The sequence below is a fragment of the Benincasa hispida genome, chromosome 12 (genome assembly GCF_009727055.1).
Source record: "Benincasa hispida cultivar B227 chromosome 12, ASM972705v1, whole genome shotgun sequence".
NCBI classification, from domain to species: Eukaryota; Viridiplantae; Streptophyta; class Magnoliopsida; order Cucurbitales; family Cucurbitaceae; genus Benincasa; species Benincasa hispida.
Window position 1 is genome coordinate 66,603,753 of NC_052360.1, and position 18,890 is coordinate 66,622,642.

Sequence of the window (18,890 nt, forward strand, 5' to 3'; positions counted from 1 at the left end):
GCCTATGATAAGTCTAAAAACTTCCTACGCCAAACCCTTAACGACAAAATTGTTGAGATTAAGGATTAGAATGCAACCTAAATGAAATTTGAGGGACCAAAATACAAATTGTCTACTTTTAAAATTCGTATGAAAAGTTTAGAAATGTTATTGTCCATCCGATTGAGCCCATTTGCCATCATCCACGTAAACATTAATTAAAAATACCCAAAACCCAAATATAAAATTAACCACAAAAAGAAAAAGGAAAAAAAAAAAACCTAGAGAGAGAAACATAGAGAGAGAGTGAGAAGCACTTTACCACTTTTATATGTTGCACGCATCCATAGCAGAGAAGAGAAGGAAGCCCAAAGAAAGTACTCTAAAAACAGAGAGAGAAAGAAGAAAAAGGAGAGAGAAATCCCCACAAGCAAACTCATCACCTTCATTCAACACAAGAACAACAAGAACAAAGAAGAAACAAAGAAGAAAGAAGAAATTTGAGTTTCAGATTTTTCCAAAAGAAAGATAAAGGTTTTCTTCCTCACTCACTTTCTCTGTTTTTCCCCAAAATTTCATCTCTCTGATTTTGGGGTTTCTCTGAAATTTGTTGTTTCTTTCCTTTTTCTTCTTCAGATCTCGACCTTCAATCGCCATTTTTGACAACTGGAGGATTTCAAGAAGCTTTCTGGTTGGTTCGTATGATTATTACTTGTGCGTTTTTGCTAGATGAAGGCCATGCCCTTACCTTTCCCTTTTGAAGAGCTTCGTCCAAATGGGGTTTTGAATTTCACTTCTGTTTCTGATTCTCCGCCGCCGTTGCTCCGCCGTCACAACCTCCGTGAAAACTGGTGTTGTACTGATAATACAAATCTGCTCAAAGAGATTTGCTATGTGGGTGCTGCTGAACCCACCTCTGTTCTCGACACTAGAAGAAGCCCAAGTCCTCCAACTTCCACTTCCACACTGTCTTCCTCTCTCGGCGGCGGCGGTGGTGGCGGTGGTACTGCCTCCACCGACACTACCGTGGCGGCGCCGCCGTCTTCTCTCCCCGAAAACCCTTCTCCTTTAGACAAATGCGGCGGCGGGGGCGGCCTTGGAATTGATGATTGGGAGAGCGTTTTGCCGGAATCCCCTGGTCAAGGTCCCTCTATTCTTGGGTTAATTATGGGCGATGTTGAAGACCCATCTCTTGGATTGAATAAGCTCCTGCAGAGCGGCGGTGGTGGTGGCGGTGGCGGTGGTGGTTCTCATCTGGACTTGGAATTTTCCGGGAGTTTTTCCGCCGTCGATCATGGGTTGGTCTTTGAACCCAATACTCTTGCCGGTGAATCCATTGTGGACCCATCTCTTCAAGGCCCATCTTGCTCCGATTTCCACAATGCTAGACTCACGGCGGCCGTGTCGAACTCGAACACCATGTTTTCCGGTGTGTTTCAGAACCAAAATCAGATGGCGGAAGGCGTTGACGAGAAGCCGCAGATTTTCAATTCTTCCCAAGTTGTGATGAATCAAAATCAAACCCAGTTCACTCAGAATCCAGCTCTGTTTATGCCTCTTCCTTATGCCTCCCCTGTCCAAGACCACCATCAGAACCATCTCCACCACCACCTCCTCGGTGGTGCACTGCCTGCAAAGCGGTTCAATTCCGGTTCGATTGGGCCAAATTATCCAGTGAAATCCCCATTTCTGGATTCGGGTCAAGAAAATTTCAATCGTAGACAACAACAGCCCCAACAAGTTCAGTTGTTTCCTCATCATTCCCATCATCACAACCTTCCACAGCAGCAGCAGAGGCCATCCATGACGGCCTTAGCAAAACAAAAAATGGTGAATGAAGATATAGCGAATCAACAACTCCAACAGGGCATTTCCGACCAGCTATTCAAGGCCGTAGAGCTGATCGAAACAGGCAATTCAGTTCTCGCGCAAGGGATATTGGCGCGGCTCAATCACCAGCTCTCTTCCCCCATTGGTAAGCCTTTTCAAAGGGCTGCTTTCTATTTCAAGGAGGCCTTGCAATTGCTCCTTCAAAACCCTTCAAACCCTTCCTCCAATCCCAACTCTTCCCCTTTCTCCATCATTTTCAAAATCGCCGCTTACAAATCCTTCTCTGAAGTCTCCCCCGTTCTCCAATTTGCCAATTTCACCTCTAACCAAGCTCTCCTAGAAGCCTTCAATGGCTTCGATTGTGTTCACATCATCGATTTCGACATCGGTTACGGCGGCCAATGGGCTTCTCTAATGCAAGAACTTGCTTTAAGAAGTAACACTACCGGAGGAGGACCCCCATTCCTCAGAATCACTGCCTTTGCTTCTACTTCCACACACGACGATTTTGAACTCGGTTTCACTCAAGAAAACCTCAAGAATTTCGCTAACGATCTCAACATTGGATTTGAACTTGAAATCGTAAATGTAGAATGTCTGAATTCTGGGTCTTGGCCTCTGCCACTCAATGTCTCTGAAAATGAAGCAGTTGCAGTGAATCTCCCTGTTGGTTCATTCTTCAATTACTCACTTTCATTACCAATGATTCTCCGTTTCATAAAACATCTTAACCCGAAAATTGTCGTGTCTGTGGATCGAGGATGTAGTCGAATCGATGCGCCATTCCCACACCGTGTAATCAACGCTCTTCATTCATACTCTGCATTGCTTGAATCGATGGAAGCTGTAACTGTGAATATGGATACACAATTGAAAATTGAAAGGTACTTGGTGCAACCATGTATTGAGAAAGTGGTAACAAACCCTCAATGTTCAAACGAAAGGGTGCCGCCATGGAAATCAGTGTTCTTATCATCTGGGTTTTGTCCATTGACATTCAGTAACTTCACAGAATCACAGGCGGAGTGTTTGCTGCAACGGACGCCGGTTCAAGGATTTCATATTGACAAGAGACATTCATCGCTTGTTCTATGCTGGCATCGGAAGGAGCTTGTTTCAATCTCTGCTTGGAGGTCTTGATTTTTCAATTTTATGCCTTTTTTACTTGTCTCATCAACAATCAAAATTTATAATTGTGGGGTTTCTTTTTTCTTTTTTTTGGGGTTATCTATTTCTTGTTCTTCAACTATGCTAATTGTCTATGTGCCATAGGCCAACACAAAACTGATCTATTTTAAGTGAACTTCAATCTCTTCTTTTTTACTTTGTACAGTTTCTTCATTGCTTTAGTCTCTATCGTATCTTCTTCTTCTTCAGCTGTATTAATGTTTATTTGTATTTCAAAGTTGCAATATTGTTCTTGATCTTTTGTAAACACTTCAAGAATGTTGTGGCAGTGATCTAGAACGGGCGATGATCTGAATTTTCTATCTATGTTATCACTCCACAGTTCTAGGTTCTAATTTTTGTTAATTTTACCTCGAGGGTAGTTGTGAAATTTCAACTTTGATAATAATAGGGGCATTTTTTTTACAAGGTAACCATGGTTTTTTTTTTTTTTTTCCTCTTTTCCATCTCTTGATTCATAAAGTGCCAAATGTCTTGGTTCATTCATTTGGGCCATGATGGTAGCTGTTTGGTTTTAGGTTTTTTGTTTTTGAAAATTAAACTGTTTTCTCTTGGTTTCTTCTTAGCTAAATTTTAAAAATAAAACAAGTTATTAAAAATTACTTTTTTTAGTTTTCAAAATGTACCTTGGTTTATGAAAATATCGATAAAATGTAGATAACAAATTAATAAATTTAGAGGTAGAAGAAATATTTATAGGTTTAATTTTCAAAAACAAAAAGTTGGGTATGTTTTTTCATTTCTGTTTGAAGCTTTTTTCAGACACTGAAGACAATGGCAGGGTTGTTTGTGAATTTAGGCCCATAAAAGAAAATAATGATGAGATTGAAAAGTTTAGTCTAGTGTTTGATGTTGCAAAGGAAAATGGTTGCTTCTTCTTTGGAGGATCATTTGGGACAGGGTTTTACAAGTGGTCCTATCCTATCACAATTCACTTTTGTTTTTTCAAATAAAAAAATCATTTTTCTCATTTTCAAAATTAAACCTATTTAGCCCCTAATGAGTTTATGTTTTCATTTCAGTCCTTGCATAAGGGCCCCTAACACTTTTTTTTTTCTAGTCTTGAAAGTTTGTTGGTAAGGGCTTTTGAGGGCATTCAAGGAGATTGTTGTCAAAATCTTTAGTTGAAACGAGACACTAAGGTTTGACGACTCGATTCGGTTTATATTATTGAAATGAGTTTGGTACCATGAGATCGGGTTCGATACCATGGGTATTTTTTTTTTTTTTTTTTAATGTTTATAAATTCTCCCTATGCTAAATTTTTAAGAGCGGACATTGAGTTTTTTTATTTTCATTTTTACTCAACTAAAAAATAAAATTTACCCCACCTTTTTTGAGGAGAGAACAAATTAATAGACAAAAACAGAAAGAAGATATATACATAAACACTTTCATTTGGAAAACAAAGTTGAAATGGTGGGAACATGAGAATAAATCCATTGTTGCTCACTTTTATTGTGTTTGAAACAATTATTGATCAAATGGAAAAGGGGGGAAATTTTAAAATGTAAAAGAGATAGTTGAAATGCACAAAAGAAAAATAAGAAGAAGAAAAAAATACAACAAATTTCTGTTGTCTTTTCCAAATTTACTTTAATTTTAGCCAAAGTTGAAATAGTGGGAATAAGAGAATAAGCTTTTGTAGCATCCCACTTTAGGTTGTCTATAAGCTTCTCTACATTAAATGATACATTACAATACAATAGAATATAAGTAATAGGTTAAACTACACCTTTTGATCTCATAGTTTTCTAATTTTGTTTCCTTTTTTACTCCCTCCAATTTTGAAAAACTTTTATTTTCATATACATTAAGTGTATTCTAATTATTATTATTATTTTCTTTTCTTTTGTCTTGTTAGTGTATCTTTTATGTTGATGCATCATGAAATTTATTGAACTTTTTTTTATAATTAAAAGACGGGCAAATTGTAAAAATCACTCCTAAAGAATGTTGATAGTTGCAATTATACTTTCAAACTTTGAATCGTAAAAATTGAGCCCTTAAACTTATACAAGTATTTAAATTGGACCCTCAAATTTACCATAATTATAGATTGAACCTCAAAACGATAAAAATTAACCCTTCAAAATGATAAAAATTAACCCTTCAAAGTTCTATATTTGTTACAATTTTTACAGTGATATAAGTTGGTTCAATTTTAACCGTTTATATAAGTTTGAGTGTTCAATTTTTACAACTGAAAGGTTGAAGGTGCAATTGTAGCTATCACCATACTTCAAGAGTAATTTTTGCAATTTGTCATATGAAGTTTTTTTTTAATGCTTTTATCGAAATCACTACGTACTTTTTCTTTTTTCTTTTTTGAGTTCAATCATGTAAGAGTGTGGATTGAACTATCAATATTTAAAGATGTTAATTTATTAATATTTGAAAATAACTTGATTTTAACGTGTTATAATTTTTCTGTTTAAAAGAGAATATGTTATAATTTTGTATATAGAAGAAATAAATGAAAGGACAAGGGCAATAGATTTTTCAACAAAATTTTGCTTTAAGAAAAGTTATTCTAAAGACGAACTTTAAAATAATATACCTAAACAACAACCACCCCGTGCAAAAATAAAATAAAATAAAATATAAATAAAATAGTTGTATTAATATAAATAAAATGACTAAAATAAAGTAAAATAAAATAAAGATAACACAGAATTAGAAGTATGTTTAAAATAGGTTTGAAATTTGTGGTAAGTTTCAATTATACCCCTAAAATTTAAAAAGTTGCATTTTAATCTTTCAACTTTGAAATTTTCTACAGATACTATTTGAGAATTTTTGTATTAAATTAACAGATAAAAATTGATATGACAATTTATTCGTAAGAATTGGAAGATATACGTTACATTATTAACTGCATCATTCATGTAAATTCATCGTTGACAATTGTACAATGTTAATTGTTAGGAGTGATTTTCGATCGAAGGGTATAATCGATAAAAAAATAAGAATAGAAGTTAAAAAAAAAAAACAATAAAGTAACAAGGTTTGGAGCAAAAGTAGTACCCTAGGCCAAAATGGAGCTAGGAAAGTGGAGAGGATTAGTCTGGGTTAAAGCCCAAATTGGTGTGCTCGGCCTCGACCTTCGCCAAAATCAAGGTCGAGGCAAACCCTAACAAAGTAGCTAAGGGAGGATATCCCTACATTCCCCAGCTCAAAATGTCGCCCTAAACCCGTTTTGGGTCTAAGAGAAGATTCTAGGCCACGACCTTAGCCAAGGTCGACCCTAGCAAAATAGCCAAAGGGCCATGTCTCATGCATGCCATAACCCAAAGCATTGCTCTAGACCCATTTTAGGCCTAAGGGGAGATGCTTAACCTTGGCTTTGGTAGAGGCTGACCCTAGCCAAATATGAAACCAGGCACGACCTTCAGTTTGGTAGATTATCTAATTATCCTAAGGCTACTCTGAAATTTCAGGGACCGACCTAGGTCAACTTTCTCTATAAATACATCATTATAACTTCATATAATGTAGCTTGAGTCCTATTCTGAAACTCTCTAGCTTCCACACTCTTTCACTCTTTGACTTAAGAATCGGAGTGTGTATGGCAATCACCACAACAATGTGTAGGTTTTCTCTTTTGTAGGTCACGTTCTTCTCCTCTTCAAATAAATTCATTGTTGGTGTCATGTAAAGGACAGGTGTGTTTTCCTTGTCCAAAATTTAGCATCAACATTAATGATGTTGTAGATGATGTGAACAATAGATCTTGAGTTGAAATGAATAGTAACAAACAACTATCTTAATATCTTAAATAGTTGAAATTAAGATATAAAATATTTTATATATTTTTTAATTTTTAAATATTAGCTATCGCATCCATTTTCATTGAAAGAAAAAAAAAAAAAAAAAAACTCTTGTAGAGTACTTTTTTGAAACAATGTTTACGTCCGACATAAGTGAAACATACCCAAATTTTAGAAATATTTGGTATAATTTACCCTTAAAAATAGTTTACCTATAGGATGAAAATGAAAAATTGTAATTAAAGTTCAATTTCTTAATTGTATAAAAAGAATGTGTATGAAATAACATCAAAATGATGAAAATTTCAAAGCCTAAAATATATTAAAATAAAAATATGCTAATTAAAATTAGGGGAATAAATCAAATTTTACCCACTTTATCAATCTATCCTGAACTTCCAAGTTCATCTAATGTGCCAAACTTAGATAAATGGTACAGTCTTAACTATAAACTTAAGAAAGGTTCTCAGACATGTGAAAATACAAATTTACCCTTCAAACATTTGAGAATTCAAAAGTCACTTCTCCCTCATTTTTTCTTCCCTCTTATCTCTTCCCAACTGTTAAACTTGTACACAGTGCATCCTTGCAATTCTTCAAATTCTGGGTTCGATTTCATTAGAACAAATTATTTTAGAAAAAATTAGAGTGTTTCACAACCACTCAAAATAGTTTTTGAGATATGTTTTAAACAATTTTGATCAAAAACGTTTAAATTAAAATGAATTTTTTTAAAAAATATTTTTTTCTTAAGTTAATCCTAGCAGATCCTAAATAATTAAATCTATATGTTTATGATTAATTCAGGTCAAGCAATAAAGTTTTATGTCTAGACTCTTCTCCTATATTAGTTTTACAAAATTAATTTATTATCCAACCTTTTTCGTATCTAACTCTGTATTCTAACCTAAGCGATTAATTTAGATTAAGATCTAAAACTCAAAAATAAAAAATAAAAAATAAAAAATAATTGCTAAAGAAGCAAGAATTTAAATAATGAGAGGACTTTTTACTTCTTTCTGGTATATGCATTAAATTCTTGAATTCTAAAAGAACAATTTAGCTCATAATGAAATAAAAGGCATAATTGAAATGAATAGGAAATCATTTCATATTAATAACTGAATCTAATACGATAGAGTTTAAAGTAAGTTGGTACAAAAGAGAAGGAAAACAAAACTTAAAAGGAAATAAAAATAAAATAAAAGAGCTCTCTAAGTTTGCTCGTATTTTTCTCAGTGAATAAATCGTTTACAACCTATTTTTGAATAATGTATCTGAATGAGAATAAGAAAGATTTTCAAGAGGTCATCCAACATAAAATTATTTCAAACTAAACATGCTTAATTTTGGAGTTCATATGATTGAATTACTAAATGAAGGTTCATCTTGTGGGTAAAAAGTAATAGTTATCAATTCTTTTAAGCATTTCTTAATTATACTTTCACATCTTTAGGATCCCTCTCATTCAAATGTGATATATTCAATTAATTCATGTACCCCTTGAAATTTCAGACTTAACATGTCCACCAACTTTCACCTTGGTTTGCTCCTGAACCGCATCTTACTAGGAGAGATTCCGCTTTAAATAACCCTCATATAAATGATAGTTACCAACCCTATGATAAGTTTTATTTGAAAGTTCATTAAAAATGTATTTTTGAACGTTCTTCATGAATTATAAGTGTATGATACAAGACTTATATGAAATGAGTGAGTTCACGATGAGTTTTGTTTTGTATTTTTTAAAAATTAAAATTAATGGGTGAATGAGTAGGAATCAAATAAAGAGGAGAAATTTAACATTTAATACAATTTAGAGTGTCAAAATACATATATTTCAACTGACATATTACTTGTACTATTAATCTTAAAATTAGAAATTTGATTCCTCAACTACACATGTTGTCAACCGAAAAATTATATTTTCTCCTTAAAATTATAGTCCATTCTTAGTTTAGTTTAGTTCCCACATTTTAAAAAGTTTTGGTCTAGGTAATTCATTTTGAATCAATACATTGATATTTTTACATCTTCATTAATTTAAGGATCAATATTATCATTTTAGTCAACATGAACGTAACTCAATTAACATAATGTTTATACTATCGACCTTGAAGTCAGAAGTTCGATTCCCTCACCCCACACTTTAATTACAATATCTTTACAATATATATATATTCTAAATAGAAAATGTTTCTATTTTTTAAAATTCAATATAACTCCACTCATGGAGAATAATAAGTATTTAAAACTCATTAAAAAATGTGGAATGGTTATTCAGTGATTTAAATATCAATAAAATGCCACCAATGAGTACATAAATTATTATTAAGAATTTTAACTAGTTTAAAACGTGTGAAAGGCTTATTTATAAGTTTAAATATTTTGTATGAATTTTTTATTTCTTTTTAAAATATTTAATGACAACTACATTTATCAATATTTTATTTGTATTCATATTAAATAGAGACCTTAACATTTTTGTTCCCATTGCTACTCAAAAACTTAATTGTAATTGCAACACACAAATAAGATTTATATTTGAGTTTGATTTGATAAGATATGAATTATATAATTTATGTTTTTTTTTTAACTAAATAACAAATTTTATTAAGAAAAATTGTAATGAATAATGTAAGAATAGGATAGGACAGATATGTCACATACTTTTCCAGTTTACATATATGGCATTTTTTAAAAACATTTTCCTAGTTACCGCACGTTTCTTTCTCAATTTTTTTTCCAATTTTCTTATTTTTTTTCTACATCTTCTTCTCGCCTTGCTAACGTGGATACAACCATCAATGAATATTTCATGTGGATATAAGTTCTCTTCCGTCAATTTGTTTCCCTCTCTAAACTTTGAAGAACTCGAATAATAGATTGAATGTTTGTTTGCATAACTCGAATTTATCTACTTTCTATTCATTTTATCACTTTCGTACATATAGGTTCTTATTTTCTCTCTCACGAGCTGGAGTAAGAAAACTAGTTGGTGTCGAACTCACTTGAGTTGAGAGCCACATGCCACTGTGAACTAGGAACCACTGCCTGAAAACACCTCTAAGATCAAGATCATTGACGACCAACTACAATTCGAAGACTCAAACCGGTGTGTTTTAATTTTCCTTTCTCTCACCGCTGCAAATCCCTCTTCCTCTCTCTAAATGTGTGTGTTTGTACACTGTGCGACAACCGCTCTTTTCCCACACTTAGAGGATGTTTAGGCCATTGAGATGATATAGGATGTTAGGAGTTATGATGTTTGGAGAGTTTTGATGTCTGTGTTTGGATTTGCAGAGTTGTTATGTCTGAATTGATATGTCTGTGTTTGGGTGTATAGAGTTGTTATATCTGAGTTGATATGTCTGTGTTTGGTGTGCAGAGTTGTTATGTCTGAGTTCATATGTCTGTGTTTGGTTGTGTAGAGTTCATATGTCAGTGCTATTTGAAGAGAAAGACATAGAACAAGACACAATATTAAAAACAAAACAAGAAACAGAACAATCTCATCAATAGGTTGCATGTTTAGAAAAATTAAACAATGCTGCAAAATCAAAACAAGACATGAAATGAAAACGAAAATTTGAAATTAAACATAGCTGGAAAATCAAACATGGCTGAAAAATCAAAGCATGGCAGGATTAAGAATGAAATTGAAAATTTGAAGAGAAAGACACAGAACAAGACACAATATTAAAAACAAAACAAGAAATAGAACAGTCTCATCAATAGGTTGCATGTTTAGAAAAATTAAACATGACTAGAAAATCAAAACAAGACATGAAATTGAAAAGGAAAATTTGAAATTAAACATGGTTGGAAAATTAAACATGACTGAAAAATCAAAACATGGTAGGATTAAAAATGAAATTGAAAATTTGAAGAGAAAGACACAGAACAAGACACAATATTAAAAACGGAACAAGAAATAGAACAGTTTCATCAATAGGTTGCATGTTTAGAAAAATTAAACATGACTGGTATTAGATATAAAACTGATTAGTTAGATATTAGTTATACCATTTTGTTATTGAAATTTCTGTTATGCCCTTTATGGTCTTTTTACATTATTATATGATGTATAAATATATCTTTATTGAGGAATAAAAAGTATCGAGTTCAATTCTGCTACGATCGAGTATGATCGAGTATGATCAAGTATGAATAATCGAGTGTGATCAAGTATGATCGAGTATGATCAAGTATAAATAATCGAGTGTGATCGAGTATGATTGAGTATGATCAAGCATGATCGAGTATGATCGAGTATGATCGAGTATGTCCAAGTATGATTGGGTATGAACAATCGCGTATGATCGAGTAATTCTTTCTCCGAGATTTTATCTTTTACAATTCTGTTATGATCGAGTATGATCGAGTATAATCGAGTATGAACGAGTATGATTGAGTATGATCAAGCACGATCGAGTATGATTGAGTATGATCGAGTATGTTCAAGCATGATCGAGTATGAACAAATATGATTGAGTATGATCAAGTATGAATGATCAAATATGATCGAGTATGATCAAGTATGATCGAGTATGATCAAGTATGATCGAGTATGAACGATCAAGTATAATCGAGTATGATCGAGTATGTTCAAACATGATCGAGTATGAATGATTGTGGTTGATGACAAACTTGAGGAGAAGATTGAAGTGGTTAGGGTTTCAGAGAATGGTTGAGAGAATGGTTGAGAGAGACGTGAGAGAGAGGACTATCGATACGGGTGAAGTGGAAGGAAAATAAAAAGTGACATACAATACGCGGAGGAAAATGAAACGGTGAGATACAAAACACGGAAGGAAAATGGGCCCACAAACAATTCAAATCGGTGAGATAGAATAATGGGCCCCCAAACACTGAGATGATATACCAACCCATGTTATACCATCTCATGCAGGGACCCAAACAACCCATTAAATGTTTCACGATGAGAGCCCTAGAATTGAAAAGATCAACTTAATTGCAAAATTTCCATTCTCATTTATTTAACCATTATACATATTTGCTTAATTGCCCTCTTATTAAAAACACTTAAATATCTTGGTATTTTAATAGTATATCAGTAATGTATTAATGGTATCAGGGGTATCAAGTGTAAAGAGTATATATCAATAGTATATCAAATGTATTGAGTGTCTATTAGGAGAGTATCAAGTGTATATCAATTATCACTAGTGTACATTAAGTGTATCAAAGTGAATATCAGTAGTATATCAAGTGTATATTAGTAATGGATCAAGTGTATCAAGAATATCAAACGTATATGAGTAGTGTATCAAGTGAATCAAATATATCACGTGAGTTGAACTTGTTTTTTGTTATTTTTGCAAAAATAATAAGTCTCGACTATGAACCTAATTTTTGAAACTTATTTTGCCAAATTTACAAAAAACCCTTTTATTAACTAGGCAAGAAATTTAGTTTTCCACTTTCACCTGTTAATAAATTTAATCACGTAAAACATACTGACATTTAAAATATAAAATATATGTGTATATATCTTAGTTTCCAGTTAATTATTATATATTTATTGTTATTTGGCCTTGTAACTTCTTTTGGCAAAAATATACAGCATCTTGCAATAATTAGATAACACTTTATTGGATCTTTTGAGATCAATATTTGTTTTGGACGGTAGTAGACTACTATCATTGTCTAAAACATATTTAGATGTCAACTTATTTAACAAATATAGGTAAAATGTTGTCGATTAGTGATAGACAGTGATAGACTATTATCATTTATTATTATATATCACTGATATACAGTGATGGTCGATTAGTGATAGACAGTGATAAAATATTATCATTTATTATTATATATCAGTGATAGACACTGATAGACTACTATCATCTATCACTGTATATCAATGATATCTATCAGTGTCTATCACTAATAGACGATGACATTTTGCTATATTTGAAATATTTCTAGAAATTTTGTCATTTAAAATAATTATCCATTAAATGTCATAATAGCAACTTTTTATTAGGAAAACAAAATTAATGCAACTTTCTTTCTAATGAAAAAGTTAAAGGGATCGAATCCCACGGTAGAAGCGTTTGTATGAGAATGTCTTACATCCCACAATTCGATTGTTCAAAAACAAATTCATTATACTAAAACATAATATAAATATGTAATATAACATGTTTTAGATTAGAACCATTCTTACCTTTGTAGATCCTCAAGCTTCACGAACAATCATCTCGAAGTTCCAACGAATAGCCCCTCCAACGATCTTGATCACGAACGATTTCTTGAACAATCTCGAACACTATTACGAGAGTAACCTCGTTATTCTCTAGGATTCCAATAGAGGGATAAGTGGTATCTAACTATTGGGGGAGAGAGGAGAGAAAAGGAATTTGGAGAGTAGAGAGAATTCTCTTTGTGGCTTAGGAAAAATTTTGCACAATAACACTGGTATGTTGTGTATTATCAATATGTCCTAAAGGGTCTTTATATAGAGAAGGGTCAAGCCCTTTTCCTAATTCTTTTCCTATTTTCCTTTTCTATAATTCATTAATTAAATAACACTTATTTAATTAATTAGCTTAATGAATTAAATAATACTTATTTAATTAATTAGCCCAATTAACTAAATAACATTTCTTCACAATTAAATAACACTTATTTAATTTAATTTGCACATTAATTAAATAACTATTTATACATTAAATCCAATTTAATGTGTATATATATATATATATATATATATATAATATTTTATATTTAAGTTACTTCCAATAAACAATCGTATGTATATGAGCAATACCTCTCTATTAATTAATTCTTTGTGAATCTAATTCACTCAAATCAATTAATTGAATCTTATTCAAATCTTACTTTCCAATTTAATTTGAATTATAGATCATATCCATAATCAATTATATATTAATCACATTAATATATGGTTTCCTTAAATTAATTTGAACAAATCAAATCATCCCTCTTAAATATCCTTTAATGAGCTAACAAGGGGACCTGGTGAACCTGTAGATCAGAAGCTCTAACGATATGAGATTAATTAACTAAACTCATTAACCAAGTTAATTAATATTCATTAACTTGGGTACACTCCACTAAAGACTCATAGTTGCACTCTTCTCACTACAGATATATTTTTATGTCCATTTTTATAAACCAATAACAACAAGTTAGTCCTTCACGAGTGTTTGTAACTCTAGCTGGGTCAAATTACCATTTTACCCTTGGTTACCTTTGACTCTTAAGTACCAATGCTCCTCTAATAAACAACCTATTTATGGTCTAACCAATAAACAGAAACCCCTCTCGGGACAATGAGAGAGTAGAACCCTTTGTTGAAGTTCTAGAGACACCACTTAAGGGAACATTCATCTACTTACCTTTAAAGTGGGAAGGAGTGAATTTCATCTTGTATTATTATGTTCCCAGCTCCTCACTCAGTCTTGTCCCCAAAATAGTAGGCATATTGGGTCGGCGAACTAACTATCCTCACCCATACAAATCAAAGGACAATCCCTCGTAAATAGGAGTTCATAATATACTCAGGATTAAGACTATGTTTCCTAGGTTATCCTATTAAAATAGGAACCTAACTAGTTAACGGTGTTACATCTAGTGGTTACTATTTCACGGTCCAATCTTATACAAACTCATTACATAGGATACCCTCACTCACATGTCAACTACACGAATGCGTTGGATCATTGTGTTTGTATCAAATACAAAATGGGTCGTATCCATAGCGGTACCAGGATAAGGTACCCAACCTTATCCCTATACCATAGACCCTTTAGGTTGTATCTTGAACATTGATCCATGTATGTCTCTACATACAGTTCAAAACTCATAAGACAACCTTAAATGTTAGTTTATTGAATTTAAGATTATTAAGGCATAATAGACAAACAACACAAACAATAATATTTATTGAATTACATCTTAACTCTTTATTGATGACGGTCAATTAATAACATTTACTATCTACGAGTTTTAAGGCATAAAACCCAACAAAAGTATGAAAGGGGTTTCGTCGTAAAAGAATATATATCATTGCTTAAAAAAGGGAAACATAATGAATCAAATTTAACCTGAAAATTTTAAATTTATCAACATGAACCTAATTTAATAAAGTAGTGAAATTAATAGTCTATATTAATGGCTATCTAGAGGTGTATTGAGATTAGCTTTATGTGATATTAAATTTTGTCTGAGAAAAAGATTATGTCTATATTTGATTGATTTATTTTGTTTTCGAGAATGACTTGGTTACAATTTTCTTTTTTAGTTCGACTTGGTTAAATTTGTGACTTAATTTGACTATTTAGACCACATTTACTAAATCATAATGAAAGTTAGTGTAAACATGATGAAAATTCATTGATAGATCAATTGTAATGAGTCTGAATCACAAATGTAATTGGATTGCTTTTGGTCGCGTTTATTTAAAATTATGAATTTTGTCATATTTACTGTTACCATTGTCATTACAGTTACTTCTAAGGGTCAAACGGTAACGATAATACAATAACGGTAACGATAATAGTAAATGTGTTAAAATTCATAATTTTTTTTTCTATATAGCAGTAATAATAACTGTAACCATAACGATAACGGTAAAGATATGATGTAATTTCTAGATGCAATTGGATTGAGCACGCTCTGCTCGTCAATTAATTTGCATTTTTTATAACAGATTCGAGAGGGGACCCCATGTGTTACTACAGATGCAGAACACAAATAAATAATACCAACGACAATCAAATGGGGCCCACTTTTCACATTATTAAACGATAAGAGTGCAACAAAAAACCAAAAAATTGAAAAATCAAACCAATCCAATGGTTTGGTATGATTTTTTAGTATAAAATTGGACATCTTGGTTATGTATTTGAAGAAAACCAAACAGTATTGATTCGGATCGGCTTTTTATTAGAAAAATCAATCAAAATCGAATCGATCCAATGATATATATATACCTTTAAATGTAAACTATCTTTTAGTATTTTCATTATTATGGTGCATGTAGATTTGTTGTTTAGAAAAAAGACCAATTATTATGAACTGTGTATGTTTTTTATTTAGAAAAGTGCCCAAAAAAAAAGTCAAATTTCAATTTATAAAAAAATAAATATATCCAATTTTAATTTTAAATTGACAAAAAAGACCAATTCAAAACAAAGTGGTAATAAAAATAAAAATCGGAAGAAAAAAACCAAAATTGAGAATCAAACTGATAATAAACCGATCCAAATAAAACAAATCCAATAGTTTTGTTCTTTATTGGACATTAGTTTGATCTTTTCTTTGTAAAACCAATTGGTATGGTTTGGTTCTTGATTGACTTCAAAACTAACAAAACCGAACGGATTATCACCTCTAGTAAACGTGGTTTTATTGTAATTTGATTGAGTGTCTCTAGAGTTTTAATAGGTTAAATTCTAAGTTTATTATTTGAACGTTTAGGTTTATATCCATTTAGTCTCTAAAGTTTAAAACATTTCTAGTATAACTTTAAACTTGTGTCCAATAAATTATTATTATTATTATTATTATTTATTTTTTAATTTTGAGGCTAATATGTCATGACCTATTCAATCTTTTACAAAATTTATAGACTTAAAGTCTTAGACTCTAGCGATAAAAGCGATTAAATTACTACTTTGGTTTTTAAAATCTGAGCTTAGTTTCAACTTGAGATTATTAACCAAAGAGATACCAGAAAATTTTAACAAATTTACAATTTCAACAGGTTTGATGAAATTAACACTTTTAAAACTACAAATACTAAATTAAATTGAAAAGATATGGAAAGTGTAAGGACCATAATAATGATAAATTAATGAATAAAATGTTGAAAGATGTAGAGACAAAAATAGTGGCTGAAGTTGATATTTCAAATTTGTTTGTTTGTGTGTTGAAAGAAATAAATGGGAGGGAAAGAGGGGTCGTAATTAGAGATTTAATTTCTCCGTCTCGTTATTTTTAGATTAGGTAGGAAATAGGAGAGAGAATGAAGGAAATTTTTTTTCGTGAGCTAAATGGGGATGGGAACGAGGACGGAGAATGCCTGTCCCCACCCCCACCCCTACTCCATTCCCCATTCTCACCCCGATTAATCTCTATTTATTTATTTAGTATAACTTTTTGACGTTATGTTGTTGTTATTGTTGTTATTATTATTCTTATTATTCTTCTTATTATTATTAAATTTCAAGTTTGATTGTTTATTGATCAAGATAACGAATATGTTTAAATTGAGTATTTATGCTTAGATAATTTTTTGATTTATATTTATTTCTTTCTACCAAAAAAGTGATTAGTTTTTTAGGTCAAAATTTGAGTAATTTATCTTGAAATTCAAATTGTCAGGTAAAACTAACCATAATAAATAATTTAGTGATAGATTTAATTATTTATTTAAAATTTGTCCACATTAGTGATTTAAATTAATTTTCTTTTAAAAAAAAACTAACGAAAAAAATTCCCCGCGAGAAATCTGATCATCGTGAAGAATTTCACGGGGATGATGAATGAAATGAGGAATGAGGATGGGGATGACATCCCTGGCCCCGCCTAGTGAACATCTCTAGATGTAGTTGTCCTCTATATTAATAATAATGAATGAGACCAAAACGAGTATTGTACAATTGATATATAGTTTATGTTAATGAGTAGAAAGTTTGTACTCCAAATTTCTAAAGGCATTAAATTGCAATAAAATGAAGTGAATATCATAGATCAAGGTCAAAACACAACCAAAGAAATTAAGAGAAGAATAAGAACAAAAAAAAAAAAAAAACAAATACATAAAAGAGGCATACACAACTTAAAGAAAAAGGTTCAAAGGAGGGGAAGAATCCCCTTAATAGAAACTTCAACTCACTGAAAACAAAGAAAAACATCAGATCACACAACTTAACTAACCATTTGGGAAGGACGCAAGATAACTTCATGGACACAAAGATTACATTCACACCAAATATGATAGATAGTAGCAGTCCAAACGACTCTCCACTTACGCTTCAAACGATTAATCGCATTAAAGTGATAAATCCAATTGAACTCTATATCTCAATGAGCGACTATAGAAGAACACGCTTCTCATAAGAATATATTTCCACAAACAACCTAATTAAAAGAGTAATCAAAGAATAAATAGTCACTAATCTCAACTCGAAAAGATAAAAAATACATAGATTAGAAACATCACAACACCACTTATAGATACAATCAGACGTCTGTAATCGATTTTCAACAATAAACTAAGTAATGAAATAATGTGCGAGTGTTCTTATTGTTCTAAAAAAAATAACAATACCGTCAATGAGCATATAACATTTGTGTTAGCAATTTAGAGTCTTTTCACCTACTATTTTATTTGTTTTTTAAAAAATGAGTAAGAAAGACTATTTCCAACTCAATTTTTTTCAAAATTCTAAAATTAGACAAAAATAAAAATTAAAAAAAAAAAAAAAGAAAAGAAAAGAAAGAAAAGAGAGAGAAAAAAAATCGTACGGTATCAGAGTACTAAAAAACACAGGCAAGAGCAATGAGAGAGGACGGTGACGGATTGTCATTTTGGGGTATGGGGCCCACCACACAGCGCCGAAAATGACATCTCCATCAATCCCTCTGCCACGTGTATTGTCGATTCGTGACTTTGACCGCCGCTTCCGCCACAGTCCTGTGTCCTGTCCATTTTCAAATAACAATTATTTCATTATTATTATCATTTTTAATTAATTTTAAAATTTGTTGGCCCCACATGTGAAATGTCCCCGTCGTCTGAATCAGATCAGAGCCATCAAGGACCGTCGGATGGAATGGAAGATCCAATCTCGATCCTCAGCCGTGCGATTCGAAGTAATAAACTGTAAGGCTGGAAGATTGCTTGTTTGTGATTTCAATAATTGAGGTGTACGTTTTCTACACTACGCCCCCCCCCCCATCTTTCTTTTTTGTGTTATCTCCTTTGCCATCATGTATTAAATCTTGATCTACGTGTCAGCCATTTTCATTCATATTCTCTTCAATCAACATCTTCATTATAAAAGTTGATATGCATGAATGATATTATCCATTTTAGACATAATTGATTACTATAATTACTTTAAATCT

General features: G+C 31.8%; 1 protein-coding gene across 1 annotated transcript; it reads left to right on the forward strand.

The window, feature by feature from the left end:
• Positions 1-259: 259 nt before the first annotated feature.
• On the forward strand, positions 260-3,236 carry LOC120067167 (scarecrow-like protein 27). The gene is made up of 2 exons (XM_039018639.1): positions 260-513; positions 616-3,236. Exon 2 carries the CDS (start codon positions 709-711, stop codon positions 2,947-2,949), a length of 2,241 nt encoding a protein of 746 aa, XP_038874567.1. The 5' UTR covers positions 260-513; positions 616-708; the 3' UTR covers positions 2,950-3,236.
• Positions 3,237-18,890: the final 15,654 nt, after the last annotated feature.